Genomic DNA, 21677 nt, shown 5'->3' with positions numbered 1-21677 from the left:
GCTACAAATTTACTCTGCAGCAGGACAACGACCCCAAACATACAGCCAATGTCATTAAGGAGTCCCGGAAATGATGATATAACCCCGCAGAGCCCTGATCTCAACATCGAGTCTGTCTGGGATTACTTGAAGAGAAAGAAGGATTTGAGCAAACCTACATCCACAGAAGATCTGTGGTTATTTCTCCAAGATGTTTGGCACAACCTCCCTGCTGAGTTCCTTCAAAAACTGTGTGCAAATGTACCTAGAAGAATTGATGCTGTTTTGAAGGCAAAGAGTGGTCACACCAAATACTGATTTGATTTAGATATCTCTTCTGTTCATTCACTTTGCATTTTGCTAATTGATAAACCATTAACACTTCTATTTTTGAAAGCATTCTTACTTTGCAGCATTTTTTCAACCCCTGCCTAAAACTTCTGCACAGAACTGAATAATAATTAAGTCATACCCCTTTCACACCGCCACTAAAAACCAGGTTTAATGCCGCGATAACTCAGGAGTCAGGGGCGTTTTAAGAGAGTCGGGGACCCGCGTGCAGCCTCCATTGCGGGCCCCCCTCCACACTGGCAGCAGTACACTTTGGCATAATGCGCAAATCACTCGGAAATTACTGCGGTAGCCATTTTCCAAGTGATTTCAATCCACAGTGCAGGGCCACCGCAGCGGGACTCCAGAGTGGTAAGTATAATATATGGGTGTAGAGTGTGCTAGAAATGCCTATGTGGTTAACCCGGGTTCAGCTAACTGGGACTCAAACCTGTCTAGCTTGCAGGGTTGATCCAGGGTTAGCCGGGTCGATGTGACCCTGGACCCGTTCACTGCATAAAGAGGAGGTGCTTGGAAGTATTTTAATCTCCAACTGCCGCCTCCGCGTGTCGGTGGTGACATAACCAACCTGGCATTATGCTGGGTCGAGACGCTGTCTGAAAGGTGTCTCTTGACGGGTTGCATCCGTGTACGGCTCCCGGCTGCGACCCGTTATTTTAGTATAAAAGCGGTATCAGCGTGGCAAGGATTTGTCACTAGAGCTGACAAGTAATGTAAATATCTTTGCACACACAATGTAACACAGGAAGTTACTGTCAGATGTTCTTACACATAGGAGATACTAAAAGGAATGCCAATTGACTATAATGGGAGCACACTGAACTTATATGTATATTTCAAAAACTCTTATGAAGTTTATCTAAAGCACACATCTTCCTAAGGTGATGTCACATATTTTACATCTAGAATGATGCAGAATGACGGCGGTTTGCTATGGAATGACAGCTGTTTTATCCACCATCCCTAAGCAAAATTAGCATGAAAGCAGTGCATATGTCCCATATAAAACCCCCGATTTTTCTATGATCCCCTAAGCGCACACACTAATCCTTTTCCATATGTGTCTGCCTACATCTGTACCCTACTATACATGTCACATAATGTGGAATGAAGGCGGTTTACAATGGAAAGACAGCTTAGTTTTTTTATTTTTAATAGATTTGCAAAAACCTCAAAAAAACTTTTTTCACGTTGTCATTATGGGGTATTGTGTGTAGAATTTTGAGGGAAAAAATTAATTTCTTCCATTTTGGAATAAGGCGGCAACATAACAAAATGTGGAAAAAGTGAAGCGCTGTGAATACTTTCCGGATGCATATCAGGAATGTGAAGTATTCCCGGCATTGGTCCCCAGGGTTTCAGCAACCTGAAGAAGGCCAGAGCCGGAACCCTCCTTCGGAAGTGGCCTCTGTGCAACACGATCACATACGTGACAACTTCCTCCTGTAATCTTCCTCCACTGAAAAAATCCAGGAGGGGACATGCAGCGGATCACTGAGGGGGCGTAGCTGGGTGCGTCTCATAGGGCTCACCTCATGACATAATGCTTTACATTACAGGTCTGTCAAGAGGGGTCAGGTACAAGATGATGCGATTTTCTGAGCATATCATATCATAATTTCACCCATTTCTCCCACTTCAGTAGGGAGCCCACGGACTTCCTAAATAAATATGGATGTTCCAGAAGAGTAGGCGAGTGCAGCTGCACATTATGTGGGAAAATAAGAATTTACTTACCGATAATTCTATTTCTCGGAGTCCGTAGTGGATGCTGGGGTTCCTGAAAGGACCATGGGGAATAGCGGCTCCGCAGGAGACAGGGCACAAAAAGTAAAGCTTTAGGATCAGGTGGTGTGCACTGGCTCCTCCCCCTATGACCCTCCTCCAAGCCTCAGTTAGGATACTGTGCCCGGACGAGCGTACACAATAAGGAAGGATTTATGAATCCCGGGTAAGACTCATACCAGCCACACCAATCACACTGTACAACCTGTGATCTGAACCCAGTTAACAGTATGATAACAGCGGAGCCTCTGAAAAGATGGCTCACAACAAATAATAACCCGATTTTTGTAACTATGTACAAGTAATGCAGATAATCCGCACTTGGGATGGGCGCCCAGCATCCACTACGGACTCCGAGAAATAGAATTATCGGTAAGTAAATTCTTATTTTCTCTATCGTCCTAGTGGATGCTGGGGTTCCTGAAAGGACCATGGGGATTATACCAAAGCTCCCAAACGGGCGGGAGAGTGCGGATGACTCTGCAGCACCGAATGAGAGAACTCCAGGTCCTCCTTAGCCAGGGTATCAAATTTGTAGGATTTTACAAACGTGTTTGCCCCTGACTAAATAGCCGCTCGGCAAAGTTGTAAAGCCGAGACCCCTCGGGCAGCCGCCCAAGATGAGCCCACCTTCCTTGTGGAATGGGCATTTACATATTTTGGCTGTGGCAGGCCTGCCACAGAATGTGCAAGCTGAATTGTATTACACATCCAACTAGCAAAAGTCTGCTTAAAAGCAAGAGCACCCAGTTTGTTGGGTGCATACAGGATAACAGCAAGTCAGTTTTCCTGACTCCAGCCGTCCTGGAACCTATATTTTCAGGGCCCTGACCACATCTAGCAACTTGGAGTCCTCCAAGTCCCTAGTAGGCGCAAGACACCACAGTAAGCTGGTTCAGGTGAAACACTGACACCACCTTAGGGAGAGAACTGGGGACGAGTCCGCAGCTCTGCCCTGTCCGAATGGACAAACAGATATGGGCTTTTTTGAGAAAAAAAAACCACCAATTTGACACTCGCCTGGTCCAGGCCAGGTCCAAGAGCATGTTCACTTTTCATGTGAGATGCTTCAAATCCACAGATTTGACTGGTTTTAAACCAATGTGTTTTGAGGAATCCCAGAACTACGTTGAGATCCCACAGTGCCACTGGAGGCACAAAAGGGGGTTGTATATGCAATACTCCCTTGACAAACTTCTGGACTTCAGGAACTGAAGCCAATTCTTTCTGGAAGAAAAATCGACAGGGCCGAAATTTGAACCTTAATGGACCCCAATTTGAGGCCCATAGACACTCCTGTTTGCAGGAAATGCAGGAATCGACCGAGTTGAAATTTCTTCGTGGGGCCTTCCTGGCCTCACACCACGCAACATATTTTCGCCATATGTGGTGATAATGTTGTGCGGTCACCTCCTTTCTGGCTTTGACCAGGGTAGGAATGACCTCTTCCTGAATGCCTTTTCCCTTAGGATCCGGCGTTCCACCGCCATGCCGTCAAACGCAGCTGCGGTAAGTCTTGGAACAGACATGGTACTTGCTGAAACAAGTCCCTTCTTAGCGGCAGAGGCCATAAGTCCTCTGTGAGCATCTCTTGAAGTTCCGGGTACCAAGTCCTTCTTGGCCAATCCGGAGCCATGAGTATAGTTCTTACTCCTCTACGTCTTATAATTCTCAGTACCTTAGGTATGAAAAGCAGAGGATGGAACACATACACCGACTGGTACACCCACGGTGTTACCAGAACGTCCACAGCTATTGCCTGAGGGTCTCTTAACCTGGCGCAATACCTGTCCCGTTTTTTGTTCAGACGGGACGCCATCATGTCCACCTTTGGTAATTCCCAACGGTTTACAATCATGTGGAAAACTTCCCCATGAAGTTCCCACTCTGCCGGGTGGAGGTCGTGCCTACTGAGGAAGTCTGCTTCCCAGTTTCCATTCCCGGAATGAAACACTGCTGACAGTGCTATCACATGATTTTCCGCCCAGCGAAAAGTCCTTGCAGTTTTTGCCACTGCCCTCCTGCTTCTTGTGCCGCCCTGTCTATTTACGTGGGCGACTGCCGTGATGTTTTATCCCACTGGATCAATACCGGCTGACCTTGAAGCAGAGGTCTTGCTAAGCTTAGAGCATTATAAATTTACCCTTAGCTATATTTATGTGGAGAAAAGTCTCCAGACTTGATCACACTCCCTGGAAATTTTTTCCTTGTGTGACTGCTCCCCAGCCTCTCGGGCTGGCCTCCGTGGTCACCAACATCCAAAACTGAATGCCGAATCTGCGGCCCTCTAGAAGATGAGCACTCTGTAACCACCACAGGAGAGACACCCTTGTCCTTGGATATAGGGTTATCCGCTGATGCATCTGAAGATGCGATCCGGACCATTTGTCCAGCAGATCCCACTGAAAAGTTCTTGCATGAAATCTGCCGACTGGAATTGCTTCGAAGGAAGTCACCATTTTTTTACCATGGCCCTTGTGCAATGATGCACTGATTTTAGGAGGTTCCTGACTAGCTCGGATAACTCCCTGGCTTTCTCTTCCGGGAGAAACACCTTTTTCTGGACTGTGTCCAGAATTATCCCTAAGCACAGGAGACTTGTTGTCGGGATCAGCTGCGATTTTGGAATATTTAGAATCCACCCCTGCTGTTGTAACAGTATCCGAGATAGTGCTACTCCGACCTCCAACTGTTCCCTGGACTTTGCCCTTATCAGGAGATCGTCCAAGTAAGGGATAATTAAGACGCCTTTTCTTCGAAGAAGAACCATCATTTCGGCCATTACCTTGGTAAAGACCCGGGGTGCCGTGGACAATCCAAACGGCAGCGTCTGAAACTGATAGTGACAGTTCTGTACCACGAACCTGAGGTACCCTTAGTGATAAGGGCAAATTTGGGACATGGAGGTAAGCATCCCTGATGTCTCGGGACACCAGATAGTCCCCTTCTTCCCGGTTCGTTATCACTGCTCTGAGTGACTCCATCTTGATTTGAACCTTTGTAAGTGTTCAAATTTTTTTAGATTTAGAATAGGTCTCACCTAGCCTTCTGGCTTCAGTACCACAATATAGTGTGGAATAATACCCCTTTTCTTGTTGTAGGAGGGGTAATTTAATTATCACCTGCTGGGAATACAGCTCGTGAATTGTTTCCCATACTGCCTCCTTGTCGGAGGGAGACCTTGGTAAAGCAGACTTCAGGAGCCTGCGCAGGGGAAACGTCTCGACATTCCAATCTGTACCCCTGGGATACTAAGTGTTTTCCCTTATAGCATCTTTTTTATATATTTCTAACGCCAAATTAGTGCCCCCCCTCTCTGTTTTAACCCTGTTTCTGTAGTGCAGTGCAGGGGAGAGCCTGGGAGCCTTCCCTCCAGCCTTTCTGTGAGGGAAAATGGCGCTGTGTGCTGAGGAGATAGGCCCCTCCCCTTTTTCGGCGGCCTCGTCTCCCGCTCTTAACGGATTCTGGCAGGGGTTAAATATCTCCATATAGCCCCCGGAGGCTATATGTGAGGTATTTTTAGCCAAAAATAGGTTTTCATTGCCTCCCAGGGCGCCCCCCTCCCAGCGCCCTGCACCCTCAGTGACTGCCGTGTGAAGTGTGCTGAGAGGAAATGGCGCACAGCTGCAGTGCTGTGCGCTACCTTAAGAAGACTGAGGAGTCTTCATGCCGCCGATTCTGGACCTTCTTCTTGTTTCAGCATCTGCAAGGGGGCCGGCGGCGAGGCTCCGGTGACCATCCAGGCTGTACCTGTGATCGTCCCTCTGGAGCTAATGTCCAGTAGCCAAAGAAGCCAATCCATCCTGCACGCAGGTGAGTTCACTTCTTCTCCCCTAAGTCCCTCGTTGCAGTGATCCTGTTGCCAGCAGGACTCACTGTAAAATAAAAAACCTAAGCTAAACTTTTCTAAGCAGCTCTTTAGGAGAGCCACCTAGATTGCACCCTTCTCGGCCGGGCACAAAAATCTAACTGAGGCTTGGAGGAGGGTCATAGGGGGAGGAGCCAGTGCACACCACCTGATCCTAAAGCTTTACTTTTTGTGCCCTGTCTCCTGCGGAGCCGCTATTCCCCATGGTCCTTTCAGGAACCCCAGCATCCACTAGGACGATAGAGAAAAGGGAGCTAACTGTTCATCTAGCGGGCACAGCACTAATGAGCAAATGATACAATGACTCTTTTTGTATTACAGGTTGGATGGGGATTCCGTTTCTTCTTCAGCGCAAGAGAAAGAATCTGCATTTGTCCAGGAACACACCATAGGACAGGCAGCACCGGATTCTCAGAGTGACGCGTCTGCCAGTACCCACCCAGATTGTGACGCAGTCATACCCCCACAAAGTGATGAAGTCTCCAACGCAGACAGTGGTGTAGTCTAGTCCCACCCAGAGTCAGGAGAGATAATCCAGACAAGGAAATTAATTTATACCCCTTTTCCACTAGCTCAAAAAACACGGGTAAATGCACGGGGGCGCGCATTTACCCGTGTTTTTGGCAAGTGGAAAAGGGTAAACCCGGATCAAGTGACCCGTGAATCCTACCCGGCTATTTACCTGGGTAGGACACGGGAATGATCCGGGTAGGGTGTAGTGTAAACGGGAGCCGTGTCGATGCGACACGGCTCCCGTTTACACTGTATGGATGGGCGGCGCTGGGAGATCATGTGATCTCCCTGCGCCGCCCCTGCCGTGTAGCTAGAAGCGTCACCAACCCGGCATATGCCGGGTTGTGACTGCTAATGGGAAAGGGACCGAGCACGGGTCGCAGCAGGGGGCAGCTCCCGTGTCAGGCTCCCGGCTGCGACCCGTGCTCGTAGGTGTAAAAGGGATATTAGTGATCAGGTTTGGCATTTTTTAGCATGAAATCATTAGAGCAGAGATTTTCAACCTTTTACAACTCGCGGCACACTGAACAAAATTTTAATATTGCCAACACTCAGATATAATGGTGATGCATGGTGCAGTGTCCTAGGATGTCATGTCGCAGCTTCTCCATAGGTAACACCTGAGCCACATCTGAGAAAGCCAGAAGAGCCCAACACTGCCCGGGCCCAAAATTAGAACTGGCTCTGCAACCACTAAACCCACCAGTATTGATCATTCCAGGGCCTCAGTAGCGGCAAAACACTAACGGGCCTGGCTGTGCTTCTATGGCAGCACACCTGGAGACTGCTCAGGGCACACTAGTGTGCCACGGCACAGTGGTTGAAAAACAGTGCATTAGAGAGTGGGATGAATGCACACAAGATTGCTGCTGCCCGTTATGAGTCTGGTCTGTTTTGCCTTTTGTAAAGGTGAATTTGATGGCTCCTGGCACCCCTGCCCGCCACTTACATCCCCACTACAGCTGCAGAGCCTCTTAATGCCCAGAGGGAAGGGCAGTCCTTCCAGCCATGGTTCCCCAAAGGTTTCCCCCACATGGGTTTTTTCCTTTCCCGAGTACTGAAGGATGACTTAAATAACCATCAGTTCTAAATAAAAGCTGTGATCCCTTTCTCCCCTACGTCCGCCTCCTTGTCTTTATTTGATCTGAAGTTCATTGGGTTGTATACTCTGGGATGAAAAAGAGAGGGGATGGTATCAGCCATCAGACCGCTTATAGGGTCAGGTAGTAGTTATATGTAAATAATATATAGAAGCCTGGACTGGTAAGAAGCTGGCACTATGATGTGTGCACTTAGGGAAAAATCAGATATCTATATGGCACACATTGTTTTATTGCTATATTTGCTTACGGGCGGCGAATAAAACAGCTGTCATTCCATAGTAAACCGCCGTCATTTCCGCATTATGTGACATGTATAGTAGGGTACAGATGTAGGCGGACGCATATGGAAAAGGATTAGTGAGTGCACTTAGGGGAACCATAGGAAACTTGGGGGTTTATATGGGACATATGCACTGCTTTTTAATGATAATTTTGCTTAGGGGCGGAAAATAAAACCGCCATCATTCTGTGACATAAATAGTAGTGTACAGATGTAGGCGGACACATATGGAAAACGATTAGTGTGTGTGCTTAGGGGATCATGGGACAAATGTATTGGTTTATTGCTAATTTTGCTTAGGGGCAGCAAATAAAAACGCTGTCATTCTGCATCATTCTGGATGTAAAATATGTGACATCACCTTAGGAAGATGTGTGCTTTAGATATACTGTACTTCACAATTTTAAGAGCTTTTGAAATATACATAAAAGTTCAATGTGCTCCCATTAAAGTCAATTAGCATTCCATTTATGCAGAGCAGAGTGTCATTCCTTTTAGTACGTCCCCTTACACATCAATATAAACATCCTAAGGAACCTTTTCCGTCAGGGGGAGGAGCCACGACACAAGGGGGAGGAGCTACGCCAGCGGTACAGTTGCTCTAGTATCCACGCCACCAACTATTACCTTTAATAATTAGGTGGCGAGCGAAGCGAGCCACCGTGCCCGAAGCGTGGCGAGCGAAGCGAGCCCGTGAGGGTACTTTTCGGGTACCTTGTTCGGCCGTAGCTCCTCCCCCTGGTGACGGGTCTCCTCCCCTCGGTACGTCAGAAGGTCCCTTCTCCCACGGTAGATGCTAGAATCAAGTGGGCTAAGGGACCTTTTCCGTCTAGGGGAGGAGTCACAACACAAGGGGGAGGAGCAAGGCCAGCGGGATAGTTCCTCTACTATCCACGCCACCAACTATTACCTTTAGTAATCAGGTGGCAGGCGGAGCGGAGCGAGCCTCCGAGCCCGAAGCGTGGCGAGCGTACTTTTCTCCCACTCCGATATAGAACCAACCATAAACATAGGGAGGGTAGAAGGGTCATCAGGGACCACTAGATCTGAATATACAGAGTAGCACCATCAGGTAGCAGGAGCTCCATGTCCCTGGCTCCCAGACCACACTACCCCTGGTAGCCTGCATGCTATACCGCCCTCCAGGGGTCTCTCACCTTCTTGATGTTGGACTTGGAGGCGGGATGGAAATCCTTCTTGCACATGAAATTAGCGAATGACTTCCCCATGGTGTCGACTGCTGCTAGGGGAGTAACAATAAATAAGGAACCTCGCAACTCGCCCGGCGCCGGACAGGCACCCAGGTAGAGGGCAACAATGTATCACCCGCCCCACCAGCTGCAATTACAGCCCGTCAGCCTCTTAGAAACACAAACATTCCCCACAGCTGCTTTCCCGGAAGTGCGTCGGCTGAGCGTACACCGCGCGCAGGCATTTTCCTGAGCAAATGCGTCTCCTGTTTCACTAGAGGTCAAAACAGTGTTATGTCTCCAGGACGGCAGCATTTTACATGAGGCCATTCATTCAGGTTTAGGGGATTTTACTCTACAGAAAGATGGCGCTGCTGCTCTTCCGGACGTATCAAAACTGGGGACCATTTTTTTTCTTAATCACAAATCGATCAAAAAATAGACAGCTCTCGTTTATACATCTTGCACAGTAGTCAATAAGACGCTACTGGTTGGCAGCTGCTCTTCTGCCAGTCACAATATGGTGATACTGACATAAGCGTCGTCTACTCAAGAGTTCTTTTCTGCTGTCAATACTTGGTTGGAAGGAGCGATTCCAGTCGTGTAGGCTCTTCTGTTCCAATCCAGTGGCACAATGAGTGAGAATCTCGGTATTATTCATATTCATTTGGAATTTACTTTTGTAGCGAATTGCAGGTCGTTATACTATCTATGTATGTATGTATATGTATGTATGTATATATATATATATATATATATATATATATAAATATAATCTCGCATCACTTTGATAGTTGCCAAATACCCAGGGAAGGTCTCAAGTATAAACGCATTACCTCATCAGCAACGTGTCCTTGGAAACTATTATTAAACGTTGGCGGGCATGCTATTGCGTAGTGGACAGTGCTACTGTATGTCGTGAATGCTAATTAATAGGGGGAGGGTGTTCAATTTTGGAGAGATATGAAGTGGAGAATCCCATACCATCAGCTTCTGTCATTTTACAGGCAGTGCTAGAAAAGTTTTGTCTGCGATTTCCTTTGAATTCCCCGAAGCCCAGAACCACCGATACTGACTATAATTACTTGTGATTTTGACTGTACTAGAAACTAAATTGTACATAATATAGTCAAAATTGCCTTGTCTGCACAGTCTAATTTTTCTTGTGATACCGACCCCGCGGGGCCGAGCTTCGGTATCGCAAGCTGTATACACACAGTGCGATTTGTGCTAACTTTATAGTCAAAATTGCAAGAATACATTGCACCATGTGTATGCACCTTTACAGTTTACAGTGGCTGCTACGAGCAAATGCTCCACTTTTGTTCCTATTTTGCTCCTATTTTGTTGGGTGCCTACAGGATAAAAGCGAGTCAGTTTTCCTGACTCCAGCCGTCCTGGATATATAAATTTTTAAGGCCCTGACTACGTCCAGTAACTTGGAATCTTCCAAGTCCCTAGTAGCCGCAGGCACTACAATAGGTTGGTTTAAGTGAAAAGCTGATACCACCTTAGGGAGAAACTGGGGACGAGTCCTCAATTCTGCCCTATCCATATGGAAAATCAGATAAGGGCTTTTACATGACAAAGCCGCCAATTCTGACACACGCCTGGCCGAAGCCAAGGCCAATAACATGACCACTTTCCACGTGAGATATTTCAAATCCACAGTTTTAAGTTGCTCAAACCAATGTGATTTTAGGAAACTCAACACCACGTTGAGATCCCAAGGTGCAACAGGAGGCACAAAAGGGGGCTGAATATGTAGCACTCCCTTTACAAATGTCTGAACTCCAGGCAGTGAAGCCAGTTCTTTCTGGAAGAAAATCGACAGAGCCGAAATCTGGACCTTAATGGAACCCAAGTTTAGGCCCATAGTCACTCCTGACTGTAGGAAGTGCAGAAAACGACCCAGCTGAAATTCCTCTGTTGGGGCCTTCCTGGCCTCACACCACGCAACATATTTTCGCCAAATACGGTGATAATGGTTTGCGGTTACTTCTTTCCTGGCTTTTATCAGCGTAGGAATGACTTCCTCCGGAATGCCCTTTTCCTTTAGGATCCGGAATTCAACCGCCATGCCGTCAAATGCAGCCGCGGTAAGTCTTGGAACAGACAGGGCCCCTGCTGTAGCAGATCCTGTCTGAGCGGTAGAGGCCATGGGTCCTCTGATATCATTTCTTGAAGTTCTGGGTACCAAGCTCTTCTTGGCCCATCCGGAACCACGAGTATCGTTCTTACTCCTCGTTTTCTTATTATTCTCAGTACCTTTGGTATGAGAGGCAGAGGAGGGAATACATAAACCGACTGGTACACCCACGGTGTCACTAGAGCGTCCACAGCTATTGCCTGAGGGTCCCTTGACCTGGCGCAATATCTAGTTTTTTGTTTAGGCGGGACGCCATCATGTCCACCTGTGGCCTTTCCCAACGGTTTACCAACAGTTGGAAGACTTCTGGATGAAGTCCCCACTCTCCCGGGTGTAGGTCGTCTGCTTCCCAGTTGTCCACTCCCGGAATGAACACTGCTGACAGTGCTAAGACGTGATTTTCCGCCCATCGGAGAATCCTTGTGGCTTCTGCCATCGCCATCCTGCTTCTTGTGCCGCCCTGTCGGTTTACATGGGCGACTGCCGTGATGTTGTCTGATTGGATCAGTACCGGCTGGTTTTGAATCAGAGGCCTTGCCAGACTTAGGGCATTGTAAATGGCCCTCAGTTCCATAATATTTATGTGTAGGGACGACTCCTGACTTGACCAAAGTCCTTGGAAATTTCTTCCCTGTGTGACTGCCCCCCAGCCTCGAAGGCTGGCATCCGTGGTTACCAGGACCCAGTCCTGTATGCCGAATCTGCGGCCCTCTTGAAGATGAGCACTCTGCAGCCACCACAGTAGAGATACCCTGGTCCTTGGAGACAGGGTTATCAGCCGATGCATCTGAAGATGCGATCCCGACCACTTGTCCAAGAGGTCCCACTGAAAGGTTCTTGCATGGAACCTGCCGAATGGAATTTTGCTTCGTAAGAAGCTACCATTTTTCCCAGGACTCGTGTGCAGTGATGCACCGACACCTGTTTTGGTTTCAGGAGGTCTCTGACTAGAGATGACCGCTCCTTGGCTTTCTCCTGCGGGAGAAACACTTTTTTCTGTTCTGTGTCCAGAACCATCCCCAGGAACAGTAGGCGTGTGGTAGGAACCAGCTGTGACTTTGGAATGTATAGAATCCATCCGTGCTGTTGTAGCACTTCCCGAGATAGTGCTACTCCGACCAACAACTGCTCCTTGGACCTCGCCTTTAGAAGGAGATCGTCCAAGTACGGGACAATTAAAACTCCCTTTTTTCGAAGGAGTATCATCATTTCTGCCATTACCTTGGTAAAGACCCTCGGTGCCGTGGACAGTCCAAACGGCAGTGTTTGGAATTGGTAATGGCAATCCTGTACCACAAATCTGAGGTACTCATGGTGAGGATGGTAAATGGGGACATGCAGGTAAGCATCCTTGATGTCCAGGGATACCATGTAATCCCCCTCCTCCAGGCTTGCAATAACCGCCCTGAGGGATTCCATCTTGAACTTGAATTTTTTTATGTATGTGTTCAAGGATTTCAAATTTAAAATGGGTCTCACCGAACCGTCCGGTTTCGGTACCACAAACAGTGTGGAATAGTAACCCCGTCCTTGTTGAAGTAGGGGCACCTTGACTATCACCTGCGTGGAATACAGCTTGTGAATTGCCTCTAGCACAGCCTCCCTGCCTGAGGGAGTAGTCGGCAAGGCAGATTTGAGGAAACGGCGGGGGGGAGACGCCTCGAATTCCAGCTTGTACCCCTGAGATACTACTTGAAGGATCCAGGGAACCACCTGTGAGCGAGCCCACTGATCGCTGAAATTTTTGAGGCGGCCCCCCACCGTACCTGGCTACGCCTGTGGAGCCCCCGCGTCATGCGGTGGACTCAGAGGAAGCCGGGGAAGAATTTTGATTCTGGGAACTGGCTGACTGGTGCAGCTTTTTCCCTCTTCCCTCGTCTCTGTGCAGAAAGGAAGCGCCTTTGACCCGCTTGCTTTTCTGAAGCCGAAAGGACTGTACCTGATAATACAGTGCTTTCTTAGGCTGTGAGGAAACCTGAGGTAAAAATTTTTCTTCCCAGCTGTTGCTGTGGATACGAGGTCCCAGAGACCATCCCCAAACAATTCCTCACCCTTATAAGGCTCTATGTGCCTTTTTAAAGTCAGCATCACCTGTCCAGTGTCGGGTCTCTAATACCCTCCTGACAGAATGGACATTGCATTAATTCTGGATGCCAGCCGGCAAAATATCCCTCTGTGCATCCCTCATATATAAGACGACGTCTTTAATATGCTCTTATGTTCGCAAAATAGTATCCCTGTTTGACAGGGTCACAGACCACGCTGCAGGAGCACTATCTGCAGGTCTCAGTCTAGTACCTGAGTGTGTAAATACAGACTTCAGGATAGCCTCCTGCTTTTTATCAGCAGGTACCTTCGAAGTGGCCGTATCCTAAGACGGCAGTGCCACCTTTTTTGACAAACGTGTGAGCGCCTTATCCACCCTAGGGGATATCTCCCAGCGTAACTTATCCTCTGGCGGGAAAGGGTACGCCATCAGTAACTTTTTAGAAATTACCAGTTTCTTATCGGGGGAACCCACGCTTTTTCACACTTCATTCACGCATTTGATGGGGGAACAAAACACTGCCTGCTTTTTCTCCCCAAACATAAAACCCTTTTTTAGTGGTACTTGGGTTAATGTCAGAAATGTGTAACACATTTTTTTATTGCCGGGATCATGTAACGGATGTTCCTAGTGGATTGTGTTTATGTCTCAACCTCGTCGACACTGGAGTCAGACTCCGTGTCGACATCTGTGTCTGCCATCTGAGGGAGCGGGCGTTTTTGAGCCCCTGATGGCCTTTGAGACGCCTGGGCAGGCGCGGGCTGAGAAGCCGGCTGTCCCACAGCTGTTAAGTCATCCAGCCTTTTATGTAAGGAGTTGACACTGTCGGTTTATACCTTCCACCTATCCATCCACTCCGGTGTCGGCCCCACAGGGGGCGACATCACATTTATCGGCATCTGCTCTGCCACCACATAAGCCTCCTCATCAAACGTGTCGACACAGCCGTACCGACACACCGCACACACACAGGGAATGCTCTGACTGAGGACAGGACCCCACACAGCCCTTTGGGGAGACAGAGAGAGAGTATGCCAGCACACACCAGAGCGCTATATAATTTAGGGTTTAACACTATATTGAGTGAATTTTTCCCAATAGCTGCTTGTATATACAATATTGCGCCTAAATTTAGTGCCCCCCCTCTCTTTTTAACCCTTTGAGCCTGCAAACTACAGGGGAGAGCCTGGGGAGCTGTCTTCCAGCTGCACTGTGAAGAGAAAATGGCGCCAGTGTGCTGAGGGAGATAGCTCCGCCCCTTTTTCGCAGACTTTTCTCCCGCTTTTTTATGGATTCTGGCAGGGGTATTTATCACATATATAGCCTCTGGGGCTATATATTGTGATATATTTGCCAGCCAAGGTGTTTTTATTGCTGCTCAGGGCGCCCCCCCCCCCAGCGCCCTGCACCCTCAGTGACCGGAGTGTGAAGTGTGTTATGAGGAGCAATGGCGCACAGCTGTAGTGCTGTGCGCTACCTTGGTGAAGACTGAGGTCTTCTGCCGCCGATTTTCCGGACCTCTTCTGGCTCTGTAAGGGGGACGGCGGCGCGGCTCCGGGAACGAACACCAAGGCCAGTTCCATGCGGTCGATCCCTCTGGAGCTAATGGTGTCCAGTAGCCTAAGAAGCCCAAGCTAGCTGCAAGCAGGTAGGTTCGCTTCTTCTCCCCTTAGTCCCTCGATGCAGTGAGCCTGTTGCCAGCAGGTCTCACTGTAAAATAAAAAACCTAAAATAAACTTTCTTTCTAGGAGCTCAGGAGAGCCCCTAGTGTGCATCCAGCTCGGCCGGACACAGAAATCTAACTGGGGTCTGGAGGAGGGTCATAGTGGGAGGAGCCAGTGCACACCAGATAGTACCTAATCTTTCTTTTAGAGTGCCCAGTCTCCTGCGGAGCCCGTCTATTCCCCATGGTCCTTACGGAGTTCCCAGCATCCACTACGGACTACGAGAAATAGATTTACCAGTGAGTAAAATCTTATTTTCTCTCTCCAAGATTTGATATAATTCCCCAACAATAACCAGTGACATCAGTGAGAATACCCATCAGGTTCTTTAGAGATATATCAAACCTTCTACAGATTACAGGGGACGTTGTCCATAGCATTCGATTCTAGGTAGCATTTTATAGACTGTTGCTTTTTGGAAGGTTTGATGCATCTCAATGCTGTCACCGTTTTCAAGTGAATTTCTAGGCTGCACTTTTAATACAGAAATCATGTAAGTGACTCCCTCATACAAAACAGTGGGCATCAAAGTGAACCCATATGATACACTCTATCAGTGCCGTAACTAGACATTTTAGCGCTGTGTGCAAGAAATAGCATCGGCAACCCCCCCCCCCCCCCCATATGTAAAATAGGGCAAGCGCGTGCCGTAGATATAGGGGCGTGGCTTCACGGGGAAGGTGTGTGGACACAAAATTATACCAATTCGTATTACGCTGTACAGTAGTCTCCATTATTCAAATTACGCCGCACAGTAGCGCCACTTACACACATTACGTCAGGTAGAGTCCCTGTCACACATTACGCCAGGTAGAGCTCCTTTTACACAGTACAGCAGGTAAAGTCCCCTTTTACACTTTACGGCAGCAGAGACCACATTTCTACATATTAGGCAGGCAGAGTCCTCTTTCTACACATTACATAAAGTGTAAAATGACAAAGTGTCACATGACAAATTACATGCCCAGTAAGATAACCCCTGTGCTGTACCTAGACAACTGTTCCAGGCAGTGTCCTTTGCAAAACTCTAACACTACCCCCCCCCCCCCCTCCTTCCCCCCAAATCCAGCAACAAACACACACAATCTGGACCCTAATGAAAAGACTCCATCCCATATACCCAGCAAGCAGCAGAGTAAAAAAATAGGATTTTAATACCTACCGGTAAATCCTTTACTCCTAGTCCGTAGAAGATGCTGGGGACTCCTAAAGGACTATGGGGTATAGATGGGATCCGCAGGAGCTTGGGCACACTAAAAAAGAATTTGACTGGGTGTGAACTGGCTCCTCCCTCTATGCCCCTCCCCCAGACCTCAGTTATAGGAACTGTGCCCAGGAGAGACGGACATTTCGAGGAAAGGATTTTTGTTAAATTAAGGGGGAGACACATACCAGCCCACACCACAAACATACCGTACTACCGGAGTAGCAGGAAAACAGATAACAGTATGAACTGACAACAGCAACAAGCTGAACATAACCTATACACAACCCACGTGTAACCAAAAAATAACCAGTAACACTACAACTGCAAGGAACAGCCCGCACTGGGATGGGCGCCCAGCATCCTCTACGGACTAGGAGAAAAGGATTTACCGGTAGGTATTAAAATCCTATTTCTCTAACGTCCTAGTGGATGCTGGGACTCTGTCAGGACCATGGGGAATAGCGGGCTCCGCAGGAGACAGGGCACATCTAAAAAAGCTTTTAGGTCACATGGTGCGTACTGGCTCCTCCCCCTATGACCCTCCTCCAAGCCTCAGTTAGGTTTTTGTGCCCGTCCGAGAGGGTGCAATCTAGGTGGCTCTCCTAAAGAGCTGTTTAGAAAAGTTTTTTTTTAGGTTTCAATCTCAGTGATTCCTGCTGGCAACAGGATCACTGCATCGAGGGACTTAGGGGAGAGATTTCCAACTCACCTGCGTGCAGGATGGATTGGAGTCTTAGGCTACTGGACACTTAGCTCCAGAGGGAGTCGGAACACAGGTCAGCCTGGGGTTCGTCCCGGAGCCGCGCCGCCGATCCCCCTTACAGACGCTGAAGAGACGGCAGAACGGAGGTCCGGAAAGCAGGCGGCAGAAGACTCCTCAGTCTTCTTGAAGGTAGCGCACAGCACGGCAGCTGTGCGCCATTGTTGTCACACGGCTCACTGACTCAGTCACGGAGGGTGCAGGGCGCTGCTGGGGGCGCCCTGGGCAGCAATATAATTACCTTTAGTGGCAAAATAAATACATCACATATAGCCATTAAGGCTATATGTATGTATTTTAACCCAGGCCAGTTTCTTAAAAACCGGGAGAAAAGCCCGCCGGAAAAGGGGCGGAGCTTATTCTCCTCAGCACTCAGCGCCATTTTCCTGCTCAGCTCCGCTGGTGAGGAAGGCTCCCAGGTCTCTCCCCTGCACTGCACTACAGAAACAGGGTAACAAAGAGAAGGGGGGCATAAATTGGCGATATTTATATATTAAGAGCGCATATATAGTAAACAACACCTTCTAGGGTTGTTTATATACATTTATAGCGCTTTTGGTGTGTGCTGGCAAACTCTCCCTCTGTCTCCCTAAAGGGCTAGGGGGTCCTGTCTTCGATTAGAGCATTCCCTGTGTGGCTGCTGTGTGTCGGTACGTGTGTGTCGACATGTATGAGGACGATGTTGGTGTGGAGGCAGAGCAATTGCCGATGATGGTAATGTCACCCCCTAGGGAGTCGACACCGGAATGGATGGCTTTAGTTATGGAATTACGTGATAATGTCAGCACATTACAAAAGTCAGTTGACGAAATAAGACGCCCGGCAAACCAGTTAGTACCGGTTCAGGCGTCTCAGACACCGTCAGGGGCTGTAAAACGTCCTTTACCTCAGTCAGTCGACACGGGTACCGACACAGATGAATCTAGTGTCGACGGTGAAGAAACAAACGTATTTTCCAATAGGGCCACACGTTATATGATCACGGCAATGAAGGAGGCTTTGCAGATCTCTGATACTGCTGGTACCTCAAAAAGGGGTATTATGTGGGGGGTGAAAAAACTACCTGTATTTTTTCCAGAATCAGAGGAATTGAATGACGTGTGTGATGAAGCGTGGGTTAACCCCGATAGAAAACTGCTAATTTCCAAGAAGTTATTGGCATTATACCCTTTCCCACAAGAGGTTAGGGCGCGCTGGGAAACACCCCCTAGGGTGGATAAGGCGCTCACACGTTTATCAAAGCAAGTGGCGTTGCCGTCTCCTGATACGGCCGCCCTCAAGGATCCAGCAGATAGGAGGCTGGAAACTACACTGAAGAGTATATACACACATACTGGTGTTATACTGCGACCGGCAATAGCCTCAGCCTGGATGTGCAGTGCTGGGGTAGTGTGGTCGGATTCTCTGACTGAAAATATTGATACCCTGGATAGGGACAGTATTTTATTGACTCTAGAGCAATTAAAGGATGCTTTCCTTTATATGCGAGATGCTCAGAGGGATGTTTGTACTCTAGCATCAAGAGTAAGCGCGATGTCCATATCTGCCAGAAGAAGTTTATGGACGCGACAGTGGTCAGGTGATGCGGATTCCAAGAGGCATATGGAAGTATTGCCATATAAAGGAGAGGAATTGTTTGGGGTCGGTCTTTCGGACCTGGTGGCCACGGCAACTGCCGGCAAATCCACTTTTTTACCTCAGACCCCCTCCCAACAGAAAAAGACACCGTCTTTTCAGCCGCAGTCCTTTCGCTCCTATAAAAAGCGACCAAAAGGACAGTCTTATCTGCCGCGAGGCAGAGGAAAGGGTAAGAAAGGGCAGCAAGCAGCCCCTGCCCAGGAACAGAAGCCCGCCCCGGCTTCTACAAAGCCATCAGCATGACGCTGGGGCTTTACAAGCGGACTCAGGAACGGTGGGGGGTCGACTCAAGATTTTCAGCAATCAATGGGTTCACTCACAAGTGGACCCGTGGGTCCTGCAGATAGTATCTCAGGGTTACATGCTGGAGTTCGAAAGGTCTCCCCCTCGCCGGTTCCTAAAGTCTGCTTTACCAACGTCTCCCTCAGAAAGGACGTCGGTTTTGGAAGCCATTCACAAGCTGTATTCTCAGCAGGTGATAGTCAAGGTACCCCTCCTACAACAGGGAAAGGGGTATTATTCCACACTATTTGTGGTACCGAAACCGGACGGTTCGGTAAGGCCTATTCTAAATCTGAAATCCTTGAACCTGTACATAAAGAAATTCAAGTTCAAGATGGAGTCACTCAGAGCAGTGATAGCGAATCTGGAAGAAGGAGACTTCATGGTGTCCTTGGACATAAAAGATGCTTATCTACATGTCCCGATTTACCCCTCACACCAAGGGTATCTCAGGTTCGTGATACAAGACTGTCATTATCAGTTTCAAACGCTGCCGTTTGGGTTGTCCACGGCCCCTCGGGTCTTTACCAAGGTAATGACCGAAATGATGGTTCTTCTACGAAGAAAAGGCGTATTAATTATCCCTTACTTGGACGATCTCCTGATAAGGGCAAAGTCCAGAGAACAGCTGGAAGTCGGTGTAGCGCTAACACAAGTAGTGCTTCAGCAACACGGGTGGATTCTAAATCTTCCAAAATCTCAATTGACCCCGACAACACATCTGCTGTTCCTGGGCATGATTCTGGACACGGTTCAGAAAAAGGTATTTCTCCCGGAAGAGAAAGCAAGGGAGTTATCCGAACTTGTCAAGAACCTCCTAAAACCAGGAACTGTGTCAGTACATCAATGCACAAGAGTCCTGGGAAAGATGGTGGCTTCGTACGAAGCGATTCCATTCGGCAGATTCCATGCACGAACATTTCAGTGGGATCTGCTGGACAAATGGTCCGGATCGCATCTGCACATGCATCAGCGGATAACACTGTCACCGAGAACAAGGTTGTCTCTCCTGTGGTGGTTGCAGACTGCCCATCTGTTAGTGGGCCGCAGATTCGGCATACAGGACTGGGTCCTGGTGACTACGGATGCCAGCCTACGAGGTTGGGGAGCAGTCACAAAGGGAAGAAACTTCCAGGGCGTGTGGTCAAACCTGGAGACGTCTCTTCACATAAATATACTGGAGCTAAGAGCGATCTAGAATGCTCTAAGCCTGGCAAAATCGCTGCTTCAGGGTCAGCCGGTGTTGATCCAGTCCGACAACATCACGGCAGTCGCCCACGTAAACCGACAAGGCGGCACGAGAAGCAGGAGTGCAATGGCAGAAGCTGCAAGGATTCTGCGCTGGGCGGAGAATCATGTCGTAGCACTGTCAGCAGTGTTCATCCCGGGAGTGGACAACTGGGAAGCAGATTTCCTCAGCAGACACGACCTTCACCCGGGAGAGTGGGGACTTCATCCAGAAGTTTTCCACATGATTGTGAACCGTTGGGAAAAACCAAAGGTGGACATGATGGCGTCTCGCCTCAACAAAAAATTGGACAGATATTGCGCCAGGTCAAGAGACCCTCAGGCAATAGCTGTGGACGCTCTGGTAACACCGTGGGTGTACCAGTCAGTGTATGTGTTCCCTCCTCTGCCTCTCATACCAAAGGTACTGAGAATTATACGGAAAAGAGGAGTAAGAACAATACTGGTAGCTCCGGACTGGCCAAGAAGAACTTGGTATCCGGAACTTCAAGAGATGCTCACGGAGGATCCGTGGCCTCTACCTCTAAGAAGGGATCTGCTTCAGCAGGGACCTTGTATGTTCCAAGACTTACCGCGGCTGCGTTTGACGGCATGGCGGTTGAACGCCGGATTCTAAAAGAGAAGGGCATTCCTGAGGAAGTTATTCCTACTTTAATTAAAGCCAGGAAAGAAGTGACCGCACAACATTATCACCGCATTTGGAGAAAATATGTTGCGTGGTGTGAGGCCAAGAAGGCTCCAACGGAAGAATTTCAATTGGGTCGATTCTTACATTTCCTGCAAGCAGGATTGTCTATGGGCCTAAAATTGGGGTCCATTAAAGTTCAAATTTCGGCCTTATCAATTTTCTTCCAGAAGGAATTGGCGTCAGTGCCTGAAGTACAAACTTTTGTCAAAGGTGTACTACATATACAACCCCCAATAGTGCCTCCAGTGGCACCGTGGGATTTGAACGTGGTTCTAAATTTTCTCAAATCTCATTGGTTTGAGCCTTTAAAATCGGTAGATTTAAAATACCTTACATGGAAGGTAACCATGCTGTTGGCCCTGGCTTCAGCCAGGAGAGTTTCGGAGTTGGCAGCTTTGTCATACAAAAGCCCATATCTGATATTCCATTCGGACAGGGCAGAATTGAGGACACGTCCTCAATTTCTCCCTAAGGTGGTTTCGGCATTTCACTTGAACCAGCCTATTGTGGTGCCTGCGGCTACTAGCGACTTGGAGGACTCCAAGTTACTGGACGTTGTCAGAGCATTAAAAATATATATTTCAAGGACAGCTGGAGTCAGAAAATCTGACTCGTTGTTTACATTGTATGCACCCAACAAGTTGGGTGCTCCTGCGTCTAAACAGACGATTGCACGTTGGATATGTAGTACAATCCAACTTGCACATTCTGTGGCAGGCCTGCCACAGCCTAAATCTGTAAAGGCCCATTCCACAAGGAAAGTGGGCTCATCCTGGGCGGCTGCCCGAGGAGTCTCGGCATTACAACTTTGCCGAGCAGCTACGTGGTCAGGGGAGAACACGTTTGTAAAATTTTACAAATTTGA

General features: G+C 48.3%; 2 protein-coding genes across 3 annotated transcripts in view; one reads left to right on the top strand and one right to left on the bottom strand.

Moving 5' to 3' along the window:
* CIR1 (corepressor interacting with RBPJ, CIR1) overlaps nt 1-9297 on the bottom strand; it is a 224195-nt gene extending 214898 nt beyond the window's left edge. The window contains exon 1 of the mRNA XM_063933433.1: nt 9037-9297. Within this exon, the coding sequence (XP_063789503.1) occupies nt 9037-9108 (72 nt within the window). The 5' untranslated portion in view covers nt 9109-9297. The remainder of the gene's footprint in view (nt 1-9036) is intronic.
* A 91-nt stretch (nt 9298-9388) lies between these two features.
* SCRN3 (secernin 3) overlaps nt 9389-21677 on the top strand; it is a 55665-nt gene continuing 43376 nt past the window's right edge. Inside the window, exon 1 of one of the 2 annotated variants that reach the window (XM_063933435.1) lies at nt 9389-9707. In XM_063933435.1, coding sequence (XP_063789505.1) covers nt 9704-9707 — 4 coding nt within the window. In that variant the 5' untranslated portion in view covers nt 9389-9703. Of the gene's footprint in view, nt 9720-21677 lie in introns of both variants that reach the window. The other variant, XM_063933434.1, reaches the window with a different exon arrangement.

Source organism: Pseudophryne corroboree, chromosome 7 (genome assembly GCF_028390025.1).
Source record: "Pseudophryne corroboree isolate aPseCor3 chromosome 7, aPseCor3.hap2, whole genome shotgun sequence".
Lineage (NCBI taxonomy): Eukaryota > Metazoa > Chordata > Amphibia > Anura > Myobatrachidae > Pseudophryne > Pseudophryne corroboree.
The sequence above is the reverse complement of the archived record's forward strand: the minus strand, read 5'-3'. Positions and strand labels throughout refer to the sequence as shown.